The sequence below is a fragment of the Mus caroli genome, unplaced genomic scaffold, assembly GCF_978045245.1.
Source record: "Mus caroli unplaced genomic scaffold, Mus_caroli_1 scaffold_7, whole genome shotgun sequence".
NCBI classification, from domain to species: domain Eukaryota; kingdom Metazoa; phylum Chordata; class Mammalia; order Rodentia; family Muridae; genus Mus; species Mus caroli.
This window is the reverse complement of record NW_028227262.1, coordinates 82083646-82105573: the sequence shown is the minus strand read 5'-3', so window position 1 is coordinate 82105573 and position 21928 is coordinate 82083646. Positions and strand designations below refer to the sequence as shown.

The 21928-nt window shown below is 38.5% G+C and overlaps 2 protein-coding genes across 2 annotated transcripts; both read right to left on the bottom strand.

Moving 5' to 3' along the window:
* Positions 1–2217: 2217 nt before the first annotated feature.
* Positions 2218–3318, bottom strand: LOC147003966 (vomeronasal type-1 receptor 90-like). The gene has a single exon (XM_085839675.1). It carries the CDS (start codon positions 3312–3314, stop codon positions 2406–2408), a length of 909 nt encoding a protein of 302 aa, XP_085695801.1. The 5' UTR covers positions 3315–3318; the 3' UTR covers positions 2218–2405.
* A 13570-nt stretch (positions 3319–16888) lies between these two features.
* Positions 16889–17989, bottom strand: LOC147003965 (vomeronasal type-1 receptor 90-like). The gene has a single exon (XM_085839674.1). It carries the CDS (start codon positions 17983–17985, stop codon positions 17077–17079), a length of 909 nt encoding a protein of 302 aa, XP_085695800.1. The 5' UTR covers positions 17986–17989; the 3' UTR covers positions 16889–17076.
* Between the last annotated feature and the right edge of the window lie 3939 nt (positions 17990–21928).

The window sequence follows — 21928 nt, the reverse complement described above, 5'->3', positions numbered from 1 at the left end:
TGAAAGAGTCAGATGCAGATATTTGTGCCAAACCAAGGGACAGAAGCTGATGTCCTCAGGGGTTAAATTAGGGGAAAGCTGGAAGAGACTGAAGAGGAGGGTGACCATGTAAGAGAATCAACAGTCTCAATTAACCTGGTCTTCCCAGATCTCTCAAAAGCTGGACCACCAACCAGACAGCATACAGCATCTGATATGAGGCCCTGAACAGATATCCTACAGAAGACTGCTGGGTCTGAGTTCATTCAGAGAAGATGCACTTAACCCTCAAGATTATGGAGGCCCTAGGGAGTTTAGAGGTCTGGTAAGGTGTGGGCAGTGGGGTTTGAGGACATGCTCATGGAGACAGGGATGCAGGGAGAAGGTATGGGATGTGGATAAAATATGGAGTGTATATAATTAAATAAACAAAAGATTAAATAAATTTTAAAAAGAACTTTGTGTCAAAGAAGGTATAAAATGACTAGAGAAAAGAAATAAATTTGTTGTTTGTATGGTTTTACTTGGGGAGCTCTGCCCCACCCATCCATCCATCCATACATCCATCTATCCATCCATCCACCCATCCATACATCCATCCATCTATCCAAATGTATATGTTTATTTGTCTATATGTATGTACATAGGTATATATATTTATGTAAGTGTGCATGAATAGTCATGGAGTTGATTTTTACAGTAGACCCTGACAAGGGGTATGTGGGGGTATGAATATGCATGTGTCTGTGCATATTTGACTACTATAAAGCATCTTTTCCTTTCCTTTCCTTTCCTTTCCTTTCCTTTCCTTTCCTTTCCTTTCCTTTCCTTTCCTTTCCTTTCCTTTCCTTTCCTTTCCTTTCCTTTCCTTTCCTTTCCTTTCCTTTCCTTTCCTTTCCTTTCCTTTCCTTTCCTTTCCTTCCTGTGTGGTTCACAAAGAGATACCCAGCTTAGCCAGACTGGCTGACTCACCAGAGAAAGGAGCACTAGCAATAAATCCTTTTACTCAATTCCCTGCTGCTAAACAGCACGTGTTAATCTCCAGATATCAATGCTTATTAAAGCACAAGTAATAAGGAGTAATAAAGTTAAGTTTTCAGTGCTTGAGGAAGCACAGAACAGTAAGGAAGAACTAAGTTTCCCTAGTGTTTCTGTAATCATAAAGAGTTAAAGCACAGAGATATATAAGGATTTAAAGAAAGCACAGAGAAAAGACACCAGCGATTTTAAACTATAAAATAAGCAAGAACATTTGCAGGATTTTTTGGAACTTATCAGCAGGCATTCGGTTGAGTTAGAGAGCTTGAAGGCAAGAGACCATCAGTCTTTAAAGCCATTTTGGAGGCTTTGTCACACTTCAACCCAATCCAGGCCAAGAAGGCTCCCAAGAAGCCAAATTTGTCTCTAGGCTTCCATGTTCACATGCACACACACCTTTCATCTATGCACACATATACATGCACGCACCCATACACAAATAACATGCCATACATCATGTATGTACATGTACTCAATTTTTATTCATCAATAAGTCAGTAAGGGTGAAATAATTGAAGTAAAAATATTCAGGCAAATGAAAATTACATATAAATCTTATTAAGTACTTAATCCTTTTTTGTTTGGTTGGTTCTTTTTTTGTTTGTTTGTTTGTTTGTTTTTGTTTTTCGAGACAGGATTTCTCTGTATAGCCCTGGCTGTCCTGGAACTAACTTTGTAGTCCAGGCTGGCCTCAAACTCAGAAATCTGCCTGCCTCTGCCTCCCAAGTGCTGGGATTAATGGTGTGCACCACCAAGCCTGGCTAAGTACTTAATCCTTAATGAGTAGTAAAACTGGAAACTTTAAACTCATTACTATTATGAAACCATAGAAATTAAAGCTAGGAACCAGAGATAAAGCTACAATCAATTATTTATAATATTCTTGATCATTTAGAGTAAATTAAAATATATTTTTTAAAAAAATCTTTTAAAACTTACTAGCAGCAAGGATAATCTTTTGAGTAACATCGGAATCAAGGGAATGTTTATGATAAAGAGCGAAAGGAGGGAACTAAGGGAAATCCTGTGGAAATATGAATTTATGTTGTACAATAAACTTAAGAGGCATATACTACTTGTTAGCAGAAATGTCAAAAGAATGAATAGGCATAATACTACAAATTCTATTTAAATCATATAAAGAATCTTGCTTTGTGCTTGAACTATTAAACAGTTTAAGAAAACTCTGTTTCTTAGGGAAAAAATTACTGGTGCTGCACCAGCATGCACCTTACAAACATCTGTACCTACAGATCCAGAGGATCGCATGAGTTCTTCTCACCTCTGTGAATACCAGGAATGCACACATGCATACATGCCAGTCCAAAACTGATACATACAAATAAAATAAACAAATTGATTTTTAAATGAGAGGAAAATTACACTTTTTAAAAAATCTGGTGGCATAATTTTTGCATATATTTTAGCATCATGCTTATTCGCTTATCAGAACTGATTTGTACCAATGGAGTAATTGTGGGATAGGCATTCATCACAAATTTCTGAACAGTCAGGATGACTGGGTCATACATCCATAACAGGACTGAGGAGGATGAGATGATGAAGTCCACCCAGTACATGACCACAAAGAAGACCACCAGCAGCAAGATGGTCTGGGTGGCCCTTTTCTCAGGGGAGGCTCTCAGATGGCTGATGCTATGAAGATGCTTGCATTGCCTCTGATGTCTGAACAAGATAATCACCATGTATGTACTTGTGATCAGCATGACTCCTACAAGAAATACATCTCTTAAGGTTGTCATGGTTAAAATCAGTCCCCTGATAATGTAGTTCATGGGGAAGACTGAACAGTATTTAGTCACCTTCAACTGGTTGGTCTCACTCACGTTGGTATAAGCACCAGCATAGATGATCCGGTTAATGCTGAATGACAAATTGAAAGACCAAAAGTAGAAGAAAGAAGAGATCATGTATTTTTTTAGTTTATGTTTAAATTTTGCCAAAAGAGAGGTATTGGGACTGATCATCACAGCCTGGAACACACTCAGGAGGCAGGTGATGCAGATAGAGAGGCCTCTCATCACTCTGTTAATGTAAGCAGTTGCCTTACATATGAAGTCATTGACAATGTTCAATGACCCAAGTAAATCTGTAAGCCAAACATTCCCTCCAGTGAGAAACATCATTATGTGAATGAAGGTCAATTGACAGGAGATCAAGTCCATGGGCTTAGATCTGTGACACAGGATTATCATAGTGTAGAAAAAAAGAAGAAATATATTGGCCATAGCTCCAAGCCCAGCTTGGAAATAAAGGATATTATTTAATGAAAACATAATCAGGAAGTGTATTCATCCTAAGCACATAGAGGAAGCATATTTCAAATATCTGAAAAAAAATATTAGATACATCAAACTTACGATTCTCTGGTTAGTATATCTATATCATTACTCTTTTTTAGATACTTATTATTTTTTAATTGGATATTTTATTTACTTACATTTCAAATGTTATCCCCTATTCAGTTTCCCCTCCGGGACCCCCTATTCCATCCTCCCTCTCCCTGCTTATATGAGGGTGTTCCTCGACCCACTCACCAACTCCCACCTCCTGGCTTTGGCATTCCCTACATTGAGGCATCGATTAGCTACATATTCTTGATTACTGTCTCTAACTTTTGATGTTCCATGAAGAGATGGAGCTGGGAGCCTCCTGTAAAAGAGAACATGTGATGCTAAGACACATACAAATTTCAACACATTATGACAAAGAAGAACTCACCAATGATGACCAGATAGTGATTCTGTTTTAGCGTTACTGTTTTAAAAGACGTTACTTCTCATGAGAGAAAAACAATGTTCCCAGTGCTATTTTACATCATCAGCAACCACAGACTTTTTATAATTTATTGCAACAGTCTTACCTTTGATGCCTATGTTAGTTATTTGTCCTGGTTGCCCGTGTCATTATTTTATCAAATTAATCCAGTACAACAAGACCAGCTTGTAATAGAGAAAGAGAAAACTACTACACTTACACAGATTCTTGTGTAAAAAGAGGGCATACAATTATACTTTCAAGTTCACTATTATATTTACATATATAATATAATGGATGCATGTATGTATGGAAATAACACAGTAGTTAGTGATGAGTTCAACTAAAACCTCTCCAGGAGTATAAAGCCTTATGTCATACATTTTGCATTTACATCGTTTTTGCTAAGTCTAGAAAAGGAATCAGTTCATTCCAATTGCCAGAGCCAAAATTCTCATTCTTCCACTGACATAAGCTGACAGTAGCTGCACTGTGATGTTCTGTATTCAAAAGCTCCAGGACAGGAGCGGAAGAGATAGCCCAGTGTGAAGAGCACTTTTTGCTCTTGCACAGGACCTGGGTTTGTTTTCCCAGCAATGACCTGGTGGCCCATTACTATCTATCACTCTAGTTCCAGGGCATCCATTCTCTTCTGATTCAGGCATGTGAGTGGTGCATAAACATACATGCAAGAAACACACACACACACACACACACAAACACACACACACACACACACATATATATATATACATTAAAAGCTCCAGGATAATATTTAATTCAAGTGTTGGTCTCCAAACTCTAAGAACTGTAAGTCAATTCAAAGTTTAAATTTGCAAATGGTCAAACCATATATGTATAATCATTCATTATTAATTATACATGTACAATTTATAAATATGTGACATGTATCATATATGAGCCTTATAAATATGATATCAAAGTAGCTGGAGAAACGGCTCAGTGGTTAAGAGCATTGACTGCTCTTTGAGAGGTCCTGAGTTCAATTCCCAGCAACCAAAACGTGACTCACAACCATCTGCAATAGGATCCGATGCCCTCTTTTGGTGTATCTGAAGACCGCAACAAAGTCTTATTTATATATGTTTATAAAATAAGATAAAATGAATCTTTTTTTAAAAAATGATAACATAATGAGATAAAAGAGGGTAATCTAAAATGATTTTTTTTCTTATCCCAAAGTTTTGCAATTCACCTTTCTACTTCAGTCCACTGCTTTACAAATGCTTATCACACACAGGAAGTGATGCATCTTCTAATTCACCAAGTGGCATCTTTCTCTGGGGTTCACTGCACCAGAAAAAGACTAGAGTTGCAATGGATGCACACTGAGTTGTTAACATATGCATGCACTTAGAAAAGTCATTTGTTTTATTTGATAAAAGTTTGTAATGCTAGGGTCAATCTAAGTATGATGCACATTCTAGGAACACTCTTAACTGAGACCTACAAGTCCTCAAGCTCTGACTGTTCTTTGCTCATTTGTTTTGTGCTGATGCAGCTTGACCTTGCTATATAGCCCAGGATGTTCACAAATTTATGTTTCTTTTACTTCGGCCTCATGAGTGCTGAAGCTATTGGTGTTCATGCCAATCTGAGTCTTTTAATTTAAATTAGAAATGTTCAGCAGATATTTTTATTTGATGACAGTGAAAGTTCCATAACTGAAGAATCACAAAATTTATACCAATATAATGTTAATCAGGAAGTTATAGAATAAAAGAAAGGTCACAGATCCAGTCTACAAAACAATAGAGTGCCAAGAAGAATCGGACACACTGTGACACATTGAACACTCACTAACCTTGCAGTCTGTAGTAGTGTTCAGGTATGGGCTGCTCAGGCCAATGTGAAAACACTGGAGCAGGTTCAGAGGAGACACTGGAAGTATAGTTGTCACGGTTACCGGCTTTCCCATTAGTGTAGGTTGTAAAATTTAGTTGTAGGTAATAAAACCTAAAGTGTGCCCATCAACATTGGTAATAGTGAAGAAGCCATCATTATTAAATTGACCCAGACCAAAAGATTAAGCACCCTGAAAGCATCTGTCTGAAGAGACTGAAAGAAAAGAGACCAAGAGCTTCTCACTCCATAGCACTACATTCTTCCTAGAAAAACCATTTCACCTCTTCATTATATCAGTATTTAATTTTAGAACAGTTTTGTTTGATCAATTTCTGGTGATCTTTGCCTTCTGCTTTGTGGAGATTTAATAAGTCAAGGAAAATACAAATATACTACATCAAAGGTTTCATTACCAATTTAAGATTTACCATATTTAGTGAGTAATAACCAAAAAGCTCTATGCCTGCTCACAGAGAACCTGAAGTGAGTATGTGACTTTCAAGTGAGAAAAATAGATGATGTTGGCTGATGTGCTGTCCACTGTCAGCAGCAAGAATAAGTCTTTAGAAGTTTCAGGAGATGAAGCCCTTAGCCACCAAAGCTAGTTCCATGGGATCTTTCTAAAATATATAGACAGCATGAATAAATCCTGATCACCTATTAATTATGTATAAATTCATAGCTATTACATGATCATCTTAAATACCTTAAATGTATGAATTATGCTTTGAAAATTGAGTTTAGTGCAGGTGTACCTGAAAGTACAAGAAGTTGACTAGAATAATACATTCTCACAGTTACAAGCCTGTTCCCTGAGATTAGGCAGCAGCAGTAGGAGTGTTCCTGCAGAGACTGTTGGGAAGCAATCGCACTAGGAGCTTCATCACAAGTTGCATACTGTGAGTTTGGGAAAGATATGAAAATATTCACTGGATAGTGTGTGTGTGTGTGTGTGTGTGTGTGTGTGTGTGCATGTGAGTGTTTTTGTGACATTATTGGAGTACTAGGCCTAAGAATAGAGGAATAGAATACTGTATGCCAGTGCTGCTACCATGAATAAGTATTAATCAGTTGAGTGAAAAACTGAGTTATATAAAATATTTTTGTTAAATAAAGTAATTATTAAGAAAAATAGAGAGTGTGTCATCTGTTTTCTGGTTGTCTTCATCAGCTCTTGGGCTCTTGCTAGGGTACTACTGCAGACTTGTTCACGTAAATTATTCAAACAAACTGAAAATTCTGAAATGCTTGTTAGCATAAACTCGTATTTATATAAGTTGTTTTTTGAGGTGAGTGTTGATACTCTTTGACCTGTGACTTAAGAAAGTTATTGGCGAGGGAAGCAGAAACCGGCCTGAGTAGGACCACAGGCCTCATCCGGCTGGATCAGCGCCGGGGTAGCGGGAGCGCAGGGTTGCCTGACACCCGCCAGCTACCCACAACCCCCGCCGCAAGATTTTGGGACTGCTGGATCTTTTTTTTTTTTTTTTGGTTTTTCTTTTTTTTTTAATTTTTAATATTTTTATTACATATTTTCCTCAATTACATTTCCAATGCTATCCCAAAAGTCCCCCATAGCGCCCCCCACTTCCCTACCCACCCATTCCCATTCTTTTGGCCCTGGCATTCCCCTATATTGGGGCATATAAAGTTTGCAAGTCCAATGGGCCTCTCTTTCCATTGATGGCCGACTAGGCCATCTTTCCATAGATATGCCGCTAGAGACAAGAGCTCCGGGGTTCTGGTTAGTACATCATGTTGTTCCAACATAGGGTTGCAGATCCCTTTAGCTCCTTGGTTACTTTCTCTAGCTTCTCCATTGGGAGCCCTGTGATACATCCAATAGCTGACTGTGAACATCCACTCCTGTGTTTGCTAGGCCCCAGCATCATCTCACAAGAGACAGCTATATTTGGGTCCTTTCAGCAAAATATAGGGACTGCTGGATCTTAAGACTTCTGGAGAGTGGAACACAGCTTCTGCTCCAATCCAATTGCGCGCAAGACCAGAGACTGCAGTAGTTAGGGAAGCAGAAAAACGGCCTGAGTAGGACCACAGGCCTCTTCCAGCTGGACCAGCACCGGGGTACCGTCAGCTACCCACGACCCCCGCCGCAGGATTTAGAGACTGCTGGTGAGTGGAAAACAGCTTCTGCTCCAATCTTTAAACAGTGACAACGATAACAACTAACCCCAGAGATTACCAGATGGCGAAAGGTAAACGGAATAATCTTACTAACAAAAACCAAGACCACTCACCATCATCAGAACCCAGCACCCCCACTTCGCCCAGTCCAGGGCACCCCAACACACCGGAAAAGCTAGAAACGGATTTAAAAGCATATCTCCTGATGATGATAGAGGACTTCAAGAAGGACTTTAATAACACACTTAAAGAAATGCAGGAGAACACTGCTAAAGAGTTACAAATCCTTAAAGAAAAACAGGATAACATAATCAAACAGGTAGAAGTCCTTACAGAAAAACAGGAAAACACATCCAAACAGATGATGGAAATGAACAAAACCATACTAGACCTAAAAAGGGAAGTAGACACAATAAAGAAAACCCAAAATGAGGCAACACTGGAGATAGAAACCCTAGGAAAGAAATCTGGAACCATAGATACGAGCATCAGCAACAGAATACAAGAGATGGAAGAGAGAATCTCAGGTGCAGAAGATTCCATAGAGAACATCGGCACAACAATCAAGGAAAATGTAAAATGCAAAAAGATCCTAACTCAAAACATCCAAGAAATACAGGACACAATGAGAAGACCAAACCTACGGATAATAGGAGTGGATGAGAATGAAGATTTTCAACTCAAAGGACAAGCAAACATCTTCAACAAAATTATAGAAGAAAACTTCCCAAATCTAAAGAAAGAGATGCCCATGAACATACAAGAAGCCTACAGAACTCCAAATAGACTGGACCAGAAAAGAAATACCTCCCGACACATAATAATCAGAGCAACAAATGCTCTAAATAAAGATAGAATACTAAAAGCAGTAAGAGAAAAAGGCCAAGTAACATATAAAGGCAAGCCTATCAGAATTACACCAGATTTTTCACCAGAGACTATGAAAGCCAGAAGATCCTGGATGGATGTTATACAGACACTAAAAGAACACAAATTCCAGCCCAGGCTACTATACCCAGCCAAACTCTCAATTAACATAGATGGAGAAACCAAAGTATTCCATGACAAAACCAAATTCACACATTATCTCTCCACGAATCCAGCCCTTCAAAGGATAATAACAGAAAAAAACCAATACAAGGACAGGAACCACGCCCTAGAAACAACAAGAAGGTAATCCCTCAACAAACCTAAAAGAAGACAGCCACAAGAAAAAAATGCCAACTTTAACATCAAAAATAACAGGAAACAACAATTACTTTTCCTTAATATCTCTTAATATCAATGGACTCAACTCCCCGATAAAAAGACATAGACTAACAAACTGGCTACACAAACAAGACCCAACATTTTGCTGCTTACAGGAAACTCATCTCAGAGAAAAGGATAGACACTACCTCAGAATGAAAGGCTGGAAAACAATTTTCCAAGCAAATGGCATGAAGAAACAAGCTGGAGTAGCCATTCTAATATCTGATAAGATTGACTTCCAACCCAAAGTCATTAAAAAAGACAGGGAGGGACACTTCATACTCATCAAAGGTAAAATCCTCCAAGAGGAACTATCAATCCTGAATATCTATGCTCCAAATACAAAGGCAGCCACATTCATTAAAGAAACTTTAGTAAATCTCAAAGCACACATTGCACCTCATACAATAATAGTGGGAGACTTCAACACACCACTTTCACCAATGGACAGATCATGGAAACAGAAACTAAACAGGGACACAGTGAAACTAAGAGAAATTATGAATCAAATGGATCTGGCAGATATCTACAGAACATTCTATCCTAAAACAAAAGGATATACCTTCTTCTCAGCACCTCATGGTACATTCTCCAAAATTGACCACATAATTGGTCACAAAACAGGCCTCAACAGATATAAAAATATTGAAATTGTCCCATGCATCCTATCAGATCACCATGGACTAAGGCTGATCTTCAATAACAAAATAAATAATAGAAAGCCAACCTTCACGTGGAAACTGAACAACACTCTTCTCAATGATACCTTGGTCAAGGAAGGAATAAAGAAAGAAATTAAGGACTTTTTAGAGTTCAATAAAAATGAAGCCACAACATACCCAAACTTATGGGACGCAATGAAAGCATTTTTAAGAGGAAAACTCATAGCTCTGAGTGCCTCCAAAAGGAAACTAGAGAGAGCACACATTAGCAGCTTGACAACACACCTAAAAGCACTAGAACAAAAGGAAGCAAATTCACCCAAGAGGAGTAGACGGCAGGAAATAATCAAACTCAGGGGTGAAATCAACCAAGTGGAAACAAGAAAAACTATTCAAAGAATCAACCAATCAAGGAGCTGGTTCTTTGAGAAAATCAACAAGATAGATAAACCCTTAGCCAGACTCACTAGAGGGCACAGGGAAAGCATCCTAATTAACAAAATCAGAAATGAAAAAGGAGACATAACAACAGATCCTGAAGACATCCAAAACACCATCAGATCCTTCTACCAAAGGTTATACTCAACAAAACTGGAGAACCTGGATGAAATGGAGAAGTTCCTAGACAGATACCAGGTACCAAAGTTGAATCAAGATCAGGTTAATGATCTAAACAGCCCTATATCCCCCAAATAAATAGAAGCAGTCATTAATAGTCTCCCAACTAAAAAAAGCCCAGGACCAGATGGGTTTAGTGCAGAGTTCTATCAGACCTTCAAAGAAGATCTAATCCCAGTTCTTCACAAACTATTCCACAAAATAGAAACAGAAGGTACTCTACCCAACTCATTCTATGAAGCCACAATTACTCTGATACCTAAACCACAAAAAGACCCAACAAAGATAGAAAACTTCAGACCAATATCCCTTATGAATATTGATGCAAAAATCCTCAATAAAGTTCTTGCTAACCGAATCCAAGAACACATCAAAACAATCATCCATCCGGACCAAGTAGGTTTCATCCCAGGGATGCAGGGATGGTTCAATATACGGAAATCCATCAACGTAATCCAGTATATAAACAAACTCAAAGACAAAAACCACATGGTCATCTCGTTAGATGTGGAAAAAGCATTTGACAAGATCCAACACCCATTCATGATAAAAGTCTTGGAAAGATCAGGAATTCAAGGCCCATACCTAAACATGATAAAAGCAATCTACAGCAAACCAGTAGCCAACATCAAAGTAAATGGTGAGAAGCTTGAAGCAATCCCTCTAAAATCAGGGACTAGACAAGGCTGTCCACTTTCTCCATACCTATTCAACATTGTACTTGAAGTCCTAGCCAGAGCAATTCGACAACAAAAGGAGATCAAAGGGATACAAATTGGAAAAGATGAAGTCAAAATATCACTTTTTGCAGATGATATGATAGTATATATAAGTGACCCTAAAAATTCCACCAGAGAACTCCTAAGCCTGATAAACAGCTTCGGTGAAGTAGCTGGATATAAAATTAACTCAAACAAATCAATGGCCTTTCTCTACACAAAGAATAAACAGGCTGAGAAAGAAATTAGGGAAACAACACCCTTCTCAATAGTCACAAATAATATAAAATATCTTGGCGTGACTCTAACTAAGGAAGTGAATGATCTGTATAATAAAAACTTCAAGTCTCTGAAGAAAGAAATTCTAGAAGATCTCAGAAGATGGAAAGATCTCCCATGCTCATGGATTGGCAGGATCAACATTGTAAAAATGGCTATCTAGCCAAAAGCAATCTACAGATTCAATGCAATCCCCATCAAAATTCCAACTCAATTCTTCACCGAATTAGAAAGTGCAATCTGCAAATTCATCTGGAATAACAAAAAACCTAGGATAGCAAAAACTCTTCTCAAGGATAAAAGAACCTCTGGTGGAATCACCATGCCGGACCTAAAGCTCTCCTACAGAGCAATTGTGATAAAAACTGCATGGTACTGGTATAGTGACAGACAAATAGACCAATGGAATAGAATTGAAGACCCAGAAATGAATCCACACACCTATGGTCACTTGATCTTCGACAAGGGAGCTAAAAACATCCAGTGGAAGAAAGACAGCATTTTCAACAAATGGTGCTGGCACAACTGGTTGTTAACATGTAGAAGAATGCGAATCGATCCATTCCTATCTCCTTGTACTGAGGTCAAGTCTAAGTGGATCAAGGAACTTCACATAAAACCAGAGACACTGAAACTTATAGAGGAGAAAGTGGGGAAAAGCCTTGAAGATATGGGCACAGGGGAAAAATTCCTGAATAGAACAGTAATGGCTTGTGCTGTAAGATTGAGAATTGACAAGTGGGACCTCATGAAACTACAAAGCTTCTGCAAGGCTAAAGACACCATCAATAAGACAAAAAAACCACCAACAGATTGGGAAAGGATCTTCACCTATCCTAAATCAGATAAGGGACTAATATCCAATATATATAAAGAACTCAAGAAGGTGGACTCCAGAAAGTCAAATAACCCCATTAAAAAATGGGGCTCAGAACTGAACAAAGAATTCTCACCTGAGGAATACCGAATGGCAGAGAAACACCTGAAAAAATGTTCAACATCCTTAATCATCAGGGAAATGCAAATCAAAACAACCCTGAGATTCCACCTCACACCAGTCAGAATGGCTAAGATCAAAAATTCAGGTGACAGCAGATGCTGGCGAGGATGTGGAGAAAGAGGAACACTCCTCCATTGTTGGTGGGATTGCAAGCTTGTACAACCACGCTGGAAATCAGTCTGGCGGTTCCTCAGAAAATTGGACATAGTACTACCGGAGGATCCAGCAATACCTCTCCTGGGCATATATCCAGAAGATGTCCCAACCGGTAAAAAGGACACATGCTCCACTATGTTCATAGCAGCCCTATTTATAATAGCCAGAAGCTGGAAAGAACCCAGATGTCCCTCAACAGAGGAATGGATACAGGAATTATGGTACATTTACACAATGGAGTACTACTCAGCTATTAAAAAGAATGAATTTATGAAATTCCTAGCCAAATGGATGGACCTGGAGGGCATCATCTTGAGTGAAGTAACACAATCACAAAAGAACTCACACAATATGTATTCATTGATAAGTGGATATTAGCCCAAAACTTAGGATACCCAAGATATAAGATACAATTTGATAAACGCATGAAACTCAAGAAGAATGAAGACCAAAGTGTGGACACTGTGCACCTTCTTAAAATTGGGAACAAAACACCCAGGGAAGGAGTTACAGAGACAAAGTTCGTAGCTGTGATGAAAGGATGGACCATTTAGAGACTGCTGTATCCAGGGATCCGTCCCATAATCAGCTTCTAAACGCTGACACCATTTCATACACTAGCAAGATTTTGCTGAAAGGACCCAAATATAGCTGTCTCTTGTGAGACGATGCCGGGGCCTAGCAAACACAGGAGTGGATGTTCACAGTCAGCTATTGGATGTATCACAGGGCTCCCAATGGAGAAGCTAGAGAACGTACCCAAGGAGCTAAAGGGATCTGCAACCCTATTGTTGGAACAACATGATGTACTAACCAGAACCCCGGAGCTCTTGTCTCTAGCTGCATATGTATCGAAAGATGGCCTAGTCGGCCATCAATGGAAAGAGAGGCCCATTGGACTTGCAAACTTTATATGCCCCAATATAGGGGAATGCCAGGGCCAAAAGAATGGGAATGGGTGGGTAGGGAAGTGGGGGGCGCTATGGGGGACTTTTGGGATAGCATTGGAAATGTAATTGAGGAAAATATGTAATAAAAATATTTAAAAAAAATAAATAAAAAAAAATAAAAAAAAAACCAGGTGACAACACATGTTGGTGAGGATATGGATAAAGAGGAATGCTCCTCCACTGCTGGTGGGATTGCAAACTGGGACAACCACTCTGGAAATCAGATTGGAGGTTCCTCAAAAAATTAGAACTAGATCTACCTGAAGACATAGCAACACCATTCTTGGGAATATACCCAAATGATGCCCCAGCATGCCACATGTTCCACTGTATTCATAACAGGCTTGTTAGTGATAGTCAGAAACTGGAAAGAACCCAGATGTCCATGACAGAAGAATGGACACAGAAAATGGAGTTCATTTACACAGTGGAATACCACTTAACTATTTAGAACAGAGACATCCTGAGCTTTGCAGGCAAATGAATGGAACTAGAAAAATATCATTCTGAGTAAGGTAATTCAGACACAAAAGGAAATACATGGTATGTAGTCACTAATAAGTGGATATTCGCCAAAAAATACCCAAGATACAGTCAACAGAACTCACAAAGGTCAACAAGCAGAAGGGCCCAAGTGAGGAGGCCTCATAGGAGGCAGAAGAAAACAATCTCAAGGGGGAAGGAGGGAGGGAGGGAGGGAGGGAGGGAGGGAGGGAGGGAGGGAGGGAGGGAGGGAGGGAGGGAAGGACCTTTAAAGAAAGTGGACAATGTGGGGAAGAGATGAACATGGTGTGGTATTGGATGAGGGGAAAAGAATGAAGTCCTGAGAGCCAGCAGAAAGAATGGAAACAGGCAACTTGGGAGGTAGGATGTTGGGGGGATCCCCCAGAATGTACCAGAAACCTGGGAGATGAGAGACTATCAGGTCTCAAAGAGAGAGACCTTAGATGAAATGCTCTACAGTGGGCAGAGGGAACTTGTAGAGTCCACCTCAAACAGAAAGACAAGGCATCAAGTAAGGAATGGGTTGCCATCCCACAGTCAAAACTCTCACCCATAATTGTTCCTGTCTGAAAGAACTGCAGGGATAGAAAATGAGTAGAGCCTGAGAAAAAGAAGGTCCAGTGACTGGGCCAAAGTGGGATCCAGCTAAAGGGTTGGCTCCAAGGCTTGACACTGTTACTGAGGCTATGGAACACTCACAAAAAGGAACTTATCGTGACTGCCTTCAAAAAGACCCAAGAAGCAGCTGAAAGAGTCAGATGCAGATATTTGTGCCAAACCAAGGGACAGAAGCTGATGTCCTCAGGGGTTAAATTAGGGGAAAGCTGGAAGAGACTGAAGAGGAGGGTGACCATGTAAGAGAATCAACAGTCTCAATTAACCTGGTCTTCCCAGATCTCTCAAAAGCTGGACCACCAACCAGACAGCATACAGCATCTGATATGAGGCCCTGAACAGATATCCTACAGAAGACTGCTGGGTCTGAGTTCATTCAGAGAAGATGCACTTAACCCTCAAGATTATGGAGGCCCTAGGGAGTTTAGAGGTCTGGTAAGGTGTGGGCAGTGGGGTTTGAGGACATGCTCATGGAGACAGGGATGCAGGGAGAAGGTATGGGATGTGGATAAAATATGGAGTGTATATAATTAAATAAACAAAAGATTAAATAAATTTTAAAAAGAACTTTGTGTCAAAGAAGGTATAAAATGACTAGAGAAAAGAAATAAATTTGTTGTTTGTATGGTTTTACTTGGGGAGCTCTGCCCCACCCATCCATCCATCCATACATCCATCTATCCATCCATCCACCCATCCATACATCCATCCATCTATCCAAATGTATATGTTTATTTGTCTATATGTATGTACATAGGTATATATATTTATGTAAGTGTGCATGAATAGTCATGGAGTTGATTTTTACAGTAGACCCTGACAAGGGGTATGTGGGGGTATGAATATGCATGTGTCTGTGCATATTTGACTACTATAAAGCATCTTTTCCTTTCCTTTCCTTTCCTTTCCTTTCCTTTCCTTTCCTTTCCTTTCCTTTCCTTTCCTTTCCTTTCCTTTCCTTTCCTTTCCTTTCCTTTCCTTTCCTTTCCTTTCCTTTCCTTTCCTTTCCTTCCTGTGTGGTTCACAAAGAGATACCCAGCTTAGCCAGACTGGCTGACTCACCAGAGAAAGGAGCACTAGCAATAAATCCTTTTACTCAATTCCCTGCTGCTAAACAGCACGTGTTAATCTCCAGATATCAATGCTTATTAAAGCACAAGTAATAAGGAGTAATAAAGTTAAGTTTTCAGTGCTTGAGGAAGCACAGAACAGTAAGGAAGAACTAAGTTTCCCTAGTGTTTCTGTAATCATAAAGAGTTAAAGCACAGAGATATATAAGGATTTAAAGAAAGCACAGAGAAAAGACACCAGCGATTTTAAACTATAAAATAAGCAAGAACATTTGCAGGATTTTTTGGAACTTATCAGCAGGCATTCGGTTGAGTTAGAGAGCTTGAAGGCAAGAGACCATCAGTCTTTAAAGCCATTTTGGAGGCTTTGTCACACTTCAACCCAATCCAGGCCAAGAAGGCTCCCAAGAAGCCAAATTTGTCTCTAGGCTTCCATGTTCACATGCACACACACCTTTCATCTATGCACACATATACATGCACGCACCCATACACAAATAACATGCCATACATCATGTATGTACATGTACTCAATTTTTATTCATCAATAAGTCAGTAAGGGTGAAATAATTGAAGTAAAAATATTCAGGCAAATGAAAATTACATATAAATCTTATTAAGTACTTAATCCTTTTTTGTTTGGTTGGTTCTTTTTTTGTTTGTTTGTTTGTTTGTTTTTGTTTTTCGAGACAGGATTTCTCTGTATAGCCCTGGCTGTCCTGGAACTAACTTTGTAGTCCAGGCTGGCCTCAAACTCAGAAATCTGCCTGCCTCTGCCTCCCAAGTGCTGGGATTAATGGTGTGCACCACCAAGCCTGGCTAAGTACTTAATCCTTAATGAGTAGTAAAACTGGAAACTTTAAACTCATTACTATTATGAAACCATAGAAATTAAAGCTAGGAACCAGAGATAAAGCTACAATCAATTATTTATAATATTCTTGATCATTTAGAGTAAATTAAAATATATTTTTTAAAAAAATCTTTTAAAACTTACTAGCAGCAAGGATAATCTTTTGAGTAACATCGGAATCAAGGGAATGTTTATGATAAAGAGCGAAAGGAGGGAACTAAGGGAAATCCTGTGGAAATATGAATTTATGTTGTACAATAAACTTAAGAGGCATATACTACTTGTTAGCAGAAATGTCAAAAGAATGAATAGGCATAATACTACAAATTCTATTTAAATCATATAAAGAATCTTGCTTTGTGCTTGAACTATTAAACAGTTTAAGAAAACTCTGTTTCTTAGGGAAAAAATTACTGGTGCTGCACCAGCATGCACCTTACAAACATCTGTACCTACAGATCCAGAGGATCGCATGAGTTCTTCTCACCTCTGTGAATACCAGGAATGCACACATGCATACATGCCAGTCCAAAACTGATACATACAAATAAAATAAACAAATTGATTTTTAAATGAGAGGAAAATTACACTTTTTAAAAAATCTGGTGGCATAATTTTTGCATATATTTTAGCATCATGCTTATTCGCTTATCAGAACTGATTTGTACCAATGGAGTAATTGTGGGATAGGCATTCATCACAAATTTCTGAACAGTCAGGATGACTGGGTCATACATCCATAACAGGACTGAGGAGGATGAGATGATGAAGTCCACCCAGTACATGACCACAAAGAAGACCACCAGCAGCAAGATGGTCTGGGTGGCCCTTTTCTCAGGGGAGGCTCTCAGATGGCTGATGCTATGAAGATGCTTGCATTGCCTCTGATGTCTGAACAAGATAATCACCATGTATGTACTTGTGATCAGCATGACTCCTACAAGAAATACATCTCTTAAGGTTGTCATGGTTAAAATCAGTCCCCTGATAATGTAGTTCATGGGGAAGACTGAACAGTATTTAGTCACCTTCAACTGGTTGGTCTCACTCACGTTGGTATAAGCACCAGCATAGATGATCCGGTTAATGCTGAATGACAAATTGAAAGACCAAAAGTAGAAGAAAGAAGAGATCATGTATTTTTTTAGTTTATGTTTAAATTTTGCCAAAAGAGAGGTATTGGGACTGATCATCACAGCCTGGAACACACTCAGGAGGCAGGTGATGCAGATAGAGAGGCCTCTCATCACTCTGTTAATGTAAGCAGTTGCCTTACATATGAAGTCATTGACAATGTTCAATGACCCAAGTAAATCTGTAAGCCAAACATTCCCTCCAGTGAGAAACATCATTATGTGAATGAAGGTCAATTGACAGGAGATCAAGTCCATGGGCTTAGATCTGTGACACAGGATTATCATAGTGTAGAAAAAAAGAAGAAATATATTGGCCATAGCTCCAAGCCCAGCTTGGAAATAAAGGATATTATTTAATGAAAACATAATCAGGAAGTGTATTCATCCTAAGCACATAGAGGAAGCATATTTCAAATATCTGAAAAAAAATATTAGATACATCAAACTTACGATTCTCTGGTTAGTATATCTATATCATTACTCTTTTTTAGATACTTATTATTTTTTAATTGGATATTTTATTTACTTACATTTCAAATGTTATCCCCTATTCAGTTTCCCCTCCGGGACCCCCTATTCCATCCTCCCTCTCCCTGCTTATATGAGGGTGTTCCTCGACCCACTCACCAACTCCCACCTCCTGGCTTTGGCATTCCCTACATTGAGGCATCGATTAGCTACATATTCTTGATTACTGTCTCTAACTTTTGATGTTCCATGAAGAGATGGAGCTGGGAGCCTCCTGTAAAAGAGAACATGTGATGCTAAGACACATACAAATTTCAACACATTATGACAAAGAAGAACTCACCAATGATGACCAGATAGTGATTCTGTTTTAGCGTTACTGTTTTAAAAGACGTTACTTCTCATGAGAGAAAAACAATGTTCCCAGTGCTATTTTACATCATCAGCAACCACAGACTTTTTATAATTTATTGCAACAGTCTTACCTTTGATGCCTATGTTAGTTATTTGTCCTGGTTGCCCGTGTCATTATTTTATCAAATTAATCCAGTACAACAAGACCAGCTTGTAATAGAGAAAGAGAAAACTACTACACTTACACAGATTCTTGTGTAAAAAGAGGGCATACAATTATACTTTCAAGTTCACTATTATATTTACATATATAATATAATGGATGCATGTATGTATGGAAATAACACAGTAGTTAGTGATGAGTTCAACTAAAACCTCTCCAGGAGTATAAAGCCTTATGTCATACATTTTGCATTTACATCGTTTTTGCTAAGTCTAGAAAAGGAATCAGTTCATTCCAATTGCCAGAGCCAAAATTCTCATTCTTCCACTGACATAAGCTGACAGTAGCTGCACTGTGATGTTCTGTATTCAAAAGCTCCAGGACAGGAGCGGAAGAGATAGCCCAGTGTGAAGAGCACTTTTTGCTCTTGCACAGGACCTGGGTTTGTTTTCCCAGCAATGACCTGGTGGCCCATTACTATCTATCACTCTAGTTCCAGGGCATCCATTCTCTTCTGATTCAGGCATGTGAGTGGTGCATAAACATACATGCAAGAAACACACACACACACACACACAAACACACACACACACACACACACACACATATATATATATATATATATATATATATATATATATACATTAAAAGCTCCAGGATAATATTTAATTCAAGTGTTGGTCTCCAAACTCTAAGAACTGTAAGTCAATTCAAAGTTTAAATTTGCAAATGGTCAAACCATATATGTATAATCATTCATTATTAATTATACATGTACAATTTATAAATATGTGACATGTATCATATATGAGCCTTATAAAAATGATATCAAAGTAGCTGGAGAAACGGCTCAGTGGTTAAGAGCATTGACTGCTCTTTGAGAGGTCCTGAGTTCAATTCCCAGCAACCAAAACGTGACTCACAACCATCTGCAATAGGATCCGATGCCCTCTTTTGGTGTATCTGAAGACCGCAACAAAGTCTTATTTATATATGTTTATAAAATAAGATAAAATGAATCTTTTTTAAAAAATGATAACATAATGAGATAAAAGAGGGTAATCTAAAATGATTTTTTTTCTTATCCCAAAGTTTTGCAATTCACCTTTCTACTTCAGTCCACTGCTTTACAAATGCTTATCACACACAGGAAGTGATGCATCTTCTAATTCACCAAGTGGCATCTTTCTCTGGGGTTCACTGCACCAGAAAAAGACTAGAGTTGCAATGGATGCACACTGAGTTGTTAACATATGCATGCACTTAGAAAAGTCATTTGTTTTATTTGATAAAAGTTTGTAATGCTAGGGTCAATCTAAGTATGATGCACATTCTAGGAACACTCTTAACTGAGACCTACAAGTCCTCAAGCTCTGACTGTTCTTTGCTCATTTGTTTTGTGCTGATGCAGCTTGACCTTGCTATATAGCCCAGGATGTTCACAAATTTATGTTTCTTTTACTTCGGCCTCATGAGTGCTGAAGCTATTGGTGTTCATGCCAATCTGAGTCTTTTAATTTAAATTAGAAATGTTCAGCAGATATTTTTATTTGATGACAGTGAAAGTTCCATAACTGAAGAATCACAAAATTTATACCAATATAATGTTAATCAGGAAGTTATAGAATAAAAGAAAGGTCACAGATCCAGTCTACAAAACAATAGAGTGCCAAGAAGAATCGGACACACTGTGACACATTGAACACTCACTAACCTTGCAGTCTGTAGTAGTGTTCAGGTATGGGCTGCTCAGGCCAATGTGAAAACACTGGAGCAGGTTCAGAGGAGACACTGGAAGTATAGTTGTCACGGTTACCGGCTTTCCCATTAGTGTAGGTTGTAAAATTTAGTTGTAGGTAATAAAACCTAAAGTGTGCCCATCAACATTGGTAATAGTGAAGAAGCCATCATTATTAAATTGACCCAGACCAAAAGATTAAGCACCCTGAAAGCATCTGTCTGAAGAGACTGAAAGAAAAGAGACCAAGAGCTTCTCACTCCATAGCACTACATTCTTCCTAGAAAAACCATTTCACCTCTTCATTATATCAGTATTTAATTTTAGAACAGTTTTGTTTGATCAATTTCTGGTGATCTTTGCCTTCTGCTTTGTGGAGATTTAATAAGTCAAGGAAAATACAAATATACTACATCAAAGGTTTCATTACCAATTTAAGATTTACCATATTTAGTGAGTAATAACCAAAAAGCTCTATGCCTGCTCACAGAGAACCTGAAGTGAGTATGTGACTTTCAAGTGAGAAAAATAGATGATGTTGGCTGATGTGCTGTCCACTGTCAGCAGCAAGAATAAGTCTTTAGAAGTTTCAGGAGATGAAGCCCTTAGCCACCAAAGCTAGTTCCATGGGATCTTTCTAAAATATATAGACAGCATGAATAAATCCTGATCACCTATTAATTATGTATAAATTCATAGCTATTACATGATCATCTTAAATACCTTAAATGTATGAATTATGCTTTGAAAATTGAGTTTAGTGCAGGTGTACCTGAAAGTACAAGAAGTTGACTAGAATAATACATTCTCACAGTTACAAGCCTGTTCCCTGAGATTAGGCAGCAGCAGTAGGAGTGTTCCTGCAGAGACTGTTGGGAAGCAATCGCACTAGGAGCTTCATCACAAGTTGCATACTGTGAGTTTGGGAAAGATATGAAAATATTCACTGGATAGTGTGTGTGTGTGTGTGTGTGTGTGTGTGTGTGTGCATGTGAGTGTTTTTGTGACATTATTGGAGTACTAGGCCTAAGAATAGAGGAATAGAATACTGTATGCCAGTGCTGCTACCATGAATAAGTATTAATCAGTTGAGTGAAAAACTGAGTTATATAAAATATTTTTGTTAAATAAAGTAATTATTAAGAAAAATAGAGAGTGTGTCATCTGTTTTCTGGTTGTCTTCATCAGCTCTTGGGCTCTTGCTAGGGTACTACTGCAGACTTGTTCACGTAAATTATTCAAACAAACTGAAAATTCTGAAATGCTTGTTAGCATAAACTCGTATTTATATAAGTTGTTTTTTGAGGTGAGTGTTGATACTCTTTGACCTGTGACTTAAGAAAGTTATTGGCGAGGGAAGCAGAAACCGGCCTGAGTAGGACCACAGGCCTCATCCGGCTGGATCAGCGCCGGGGTAGCGGGAGCGCAGGGTTGCCTGACACCCGCCAGCTACCCACAACCCCCGCCGCAAGATTTTGGGACTGCTGGATCTTTTTTTTTTTTTTTTTTTTTTTTGGTTTTTCTTTTTTTTTTTAATTTTTAATATTTTTATTACATATTTTCCTCAATTACATTTCCAATGCTAT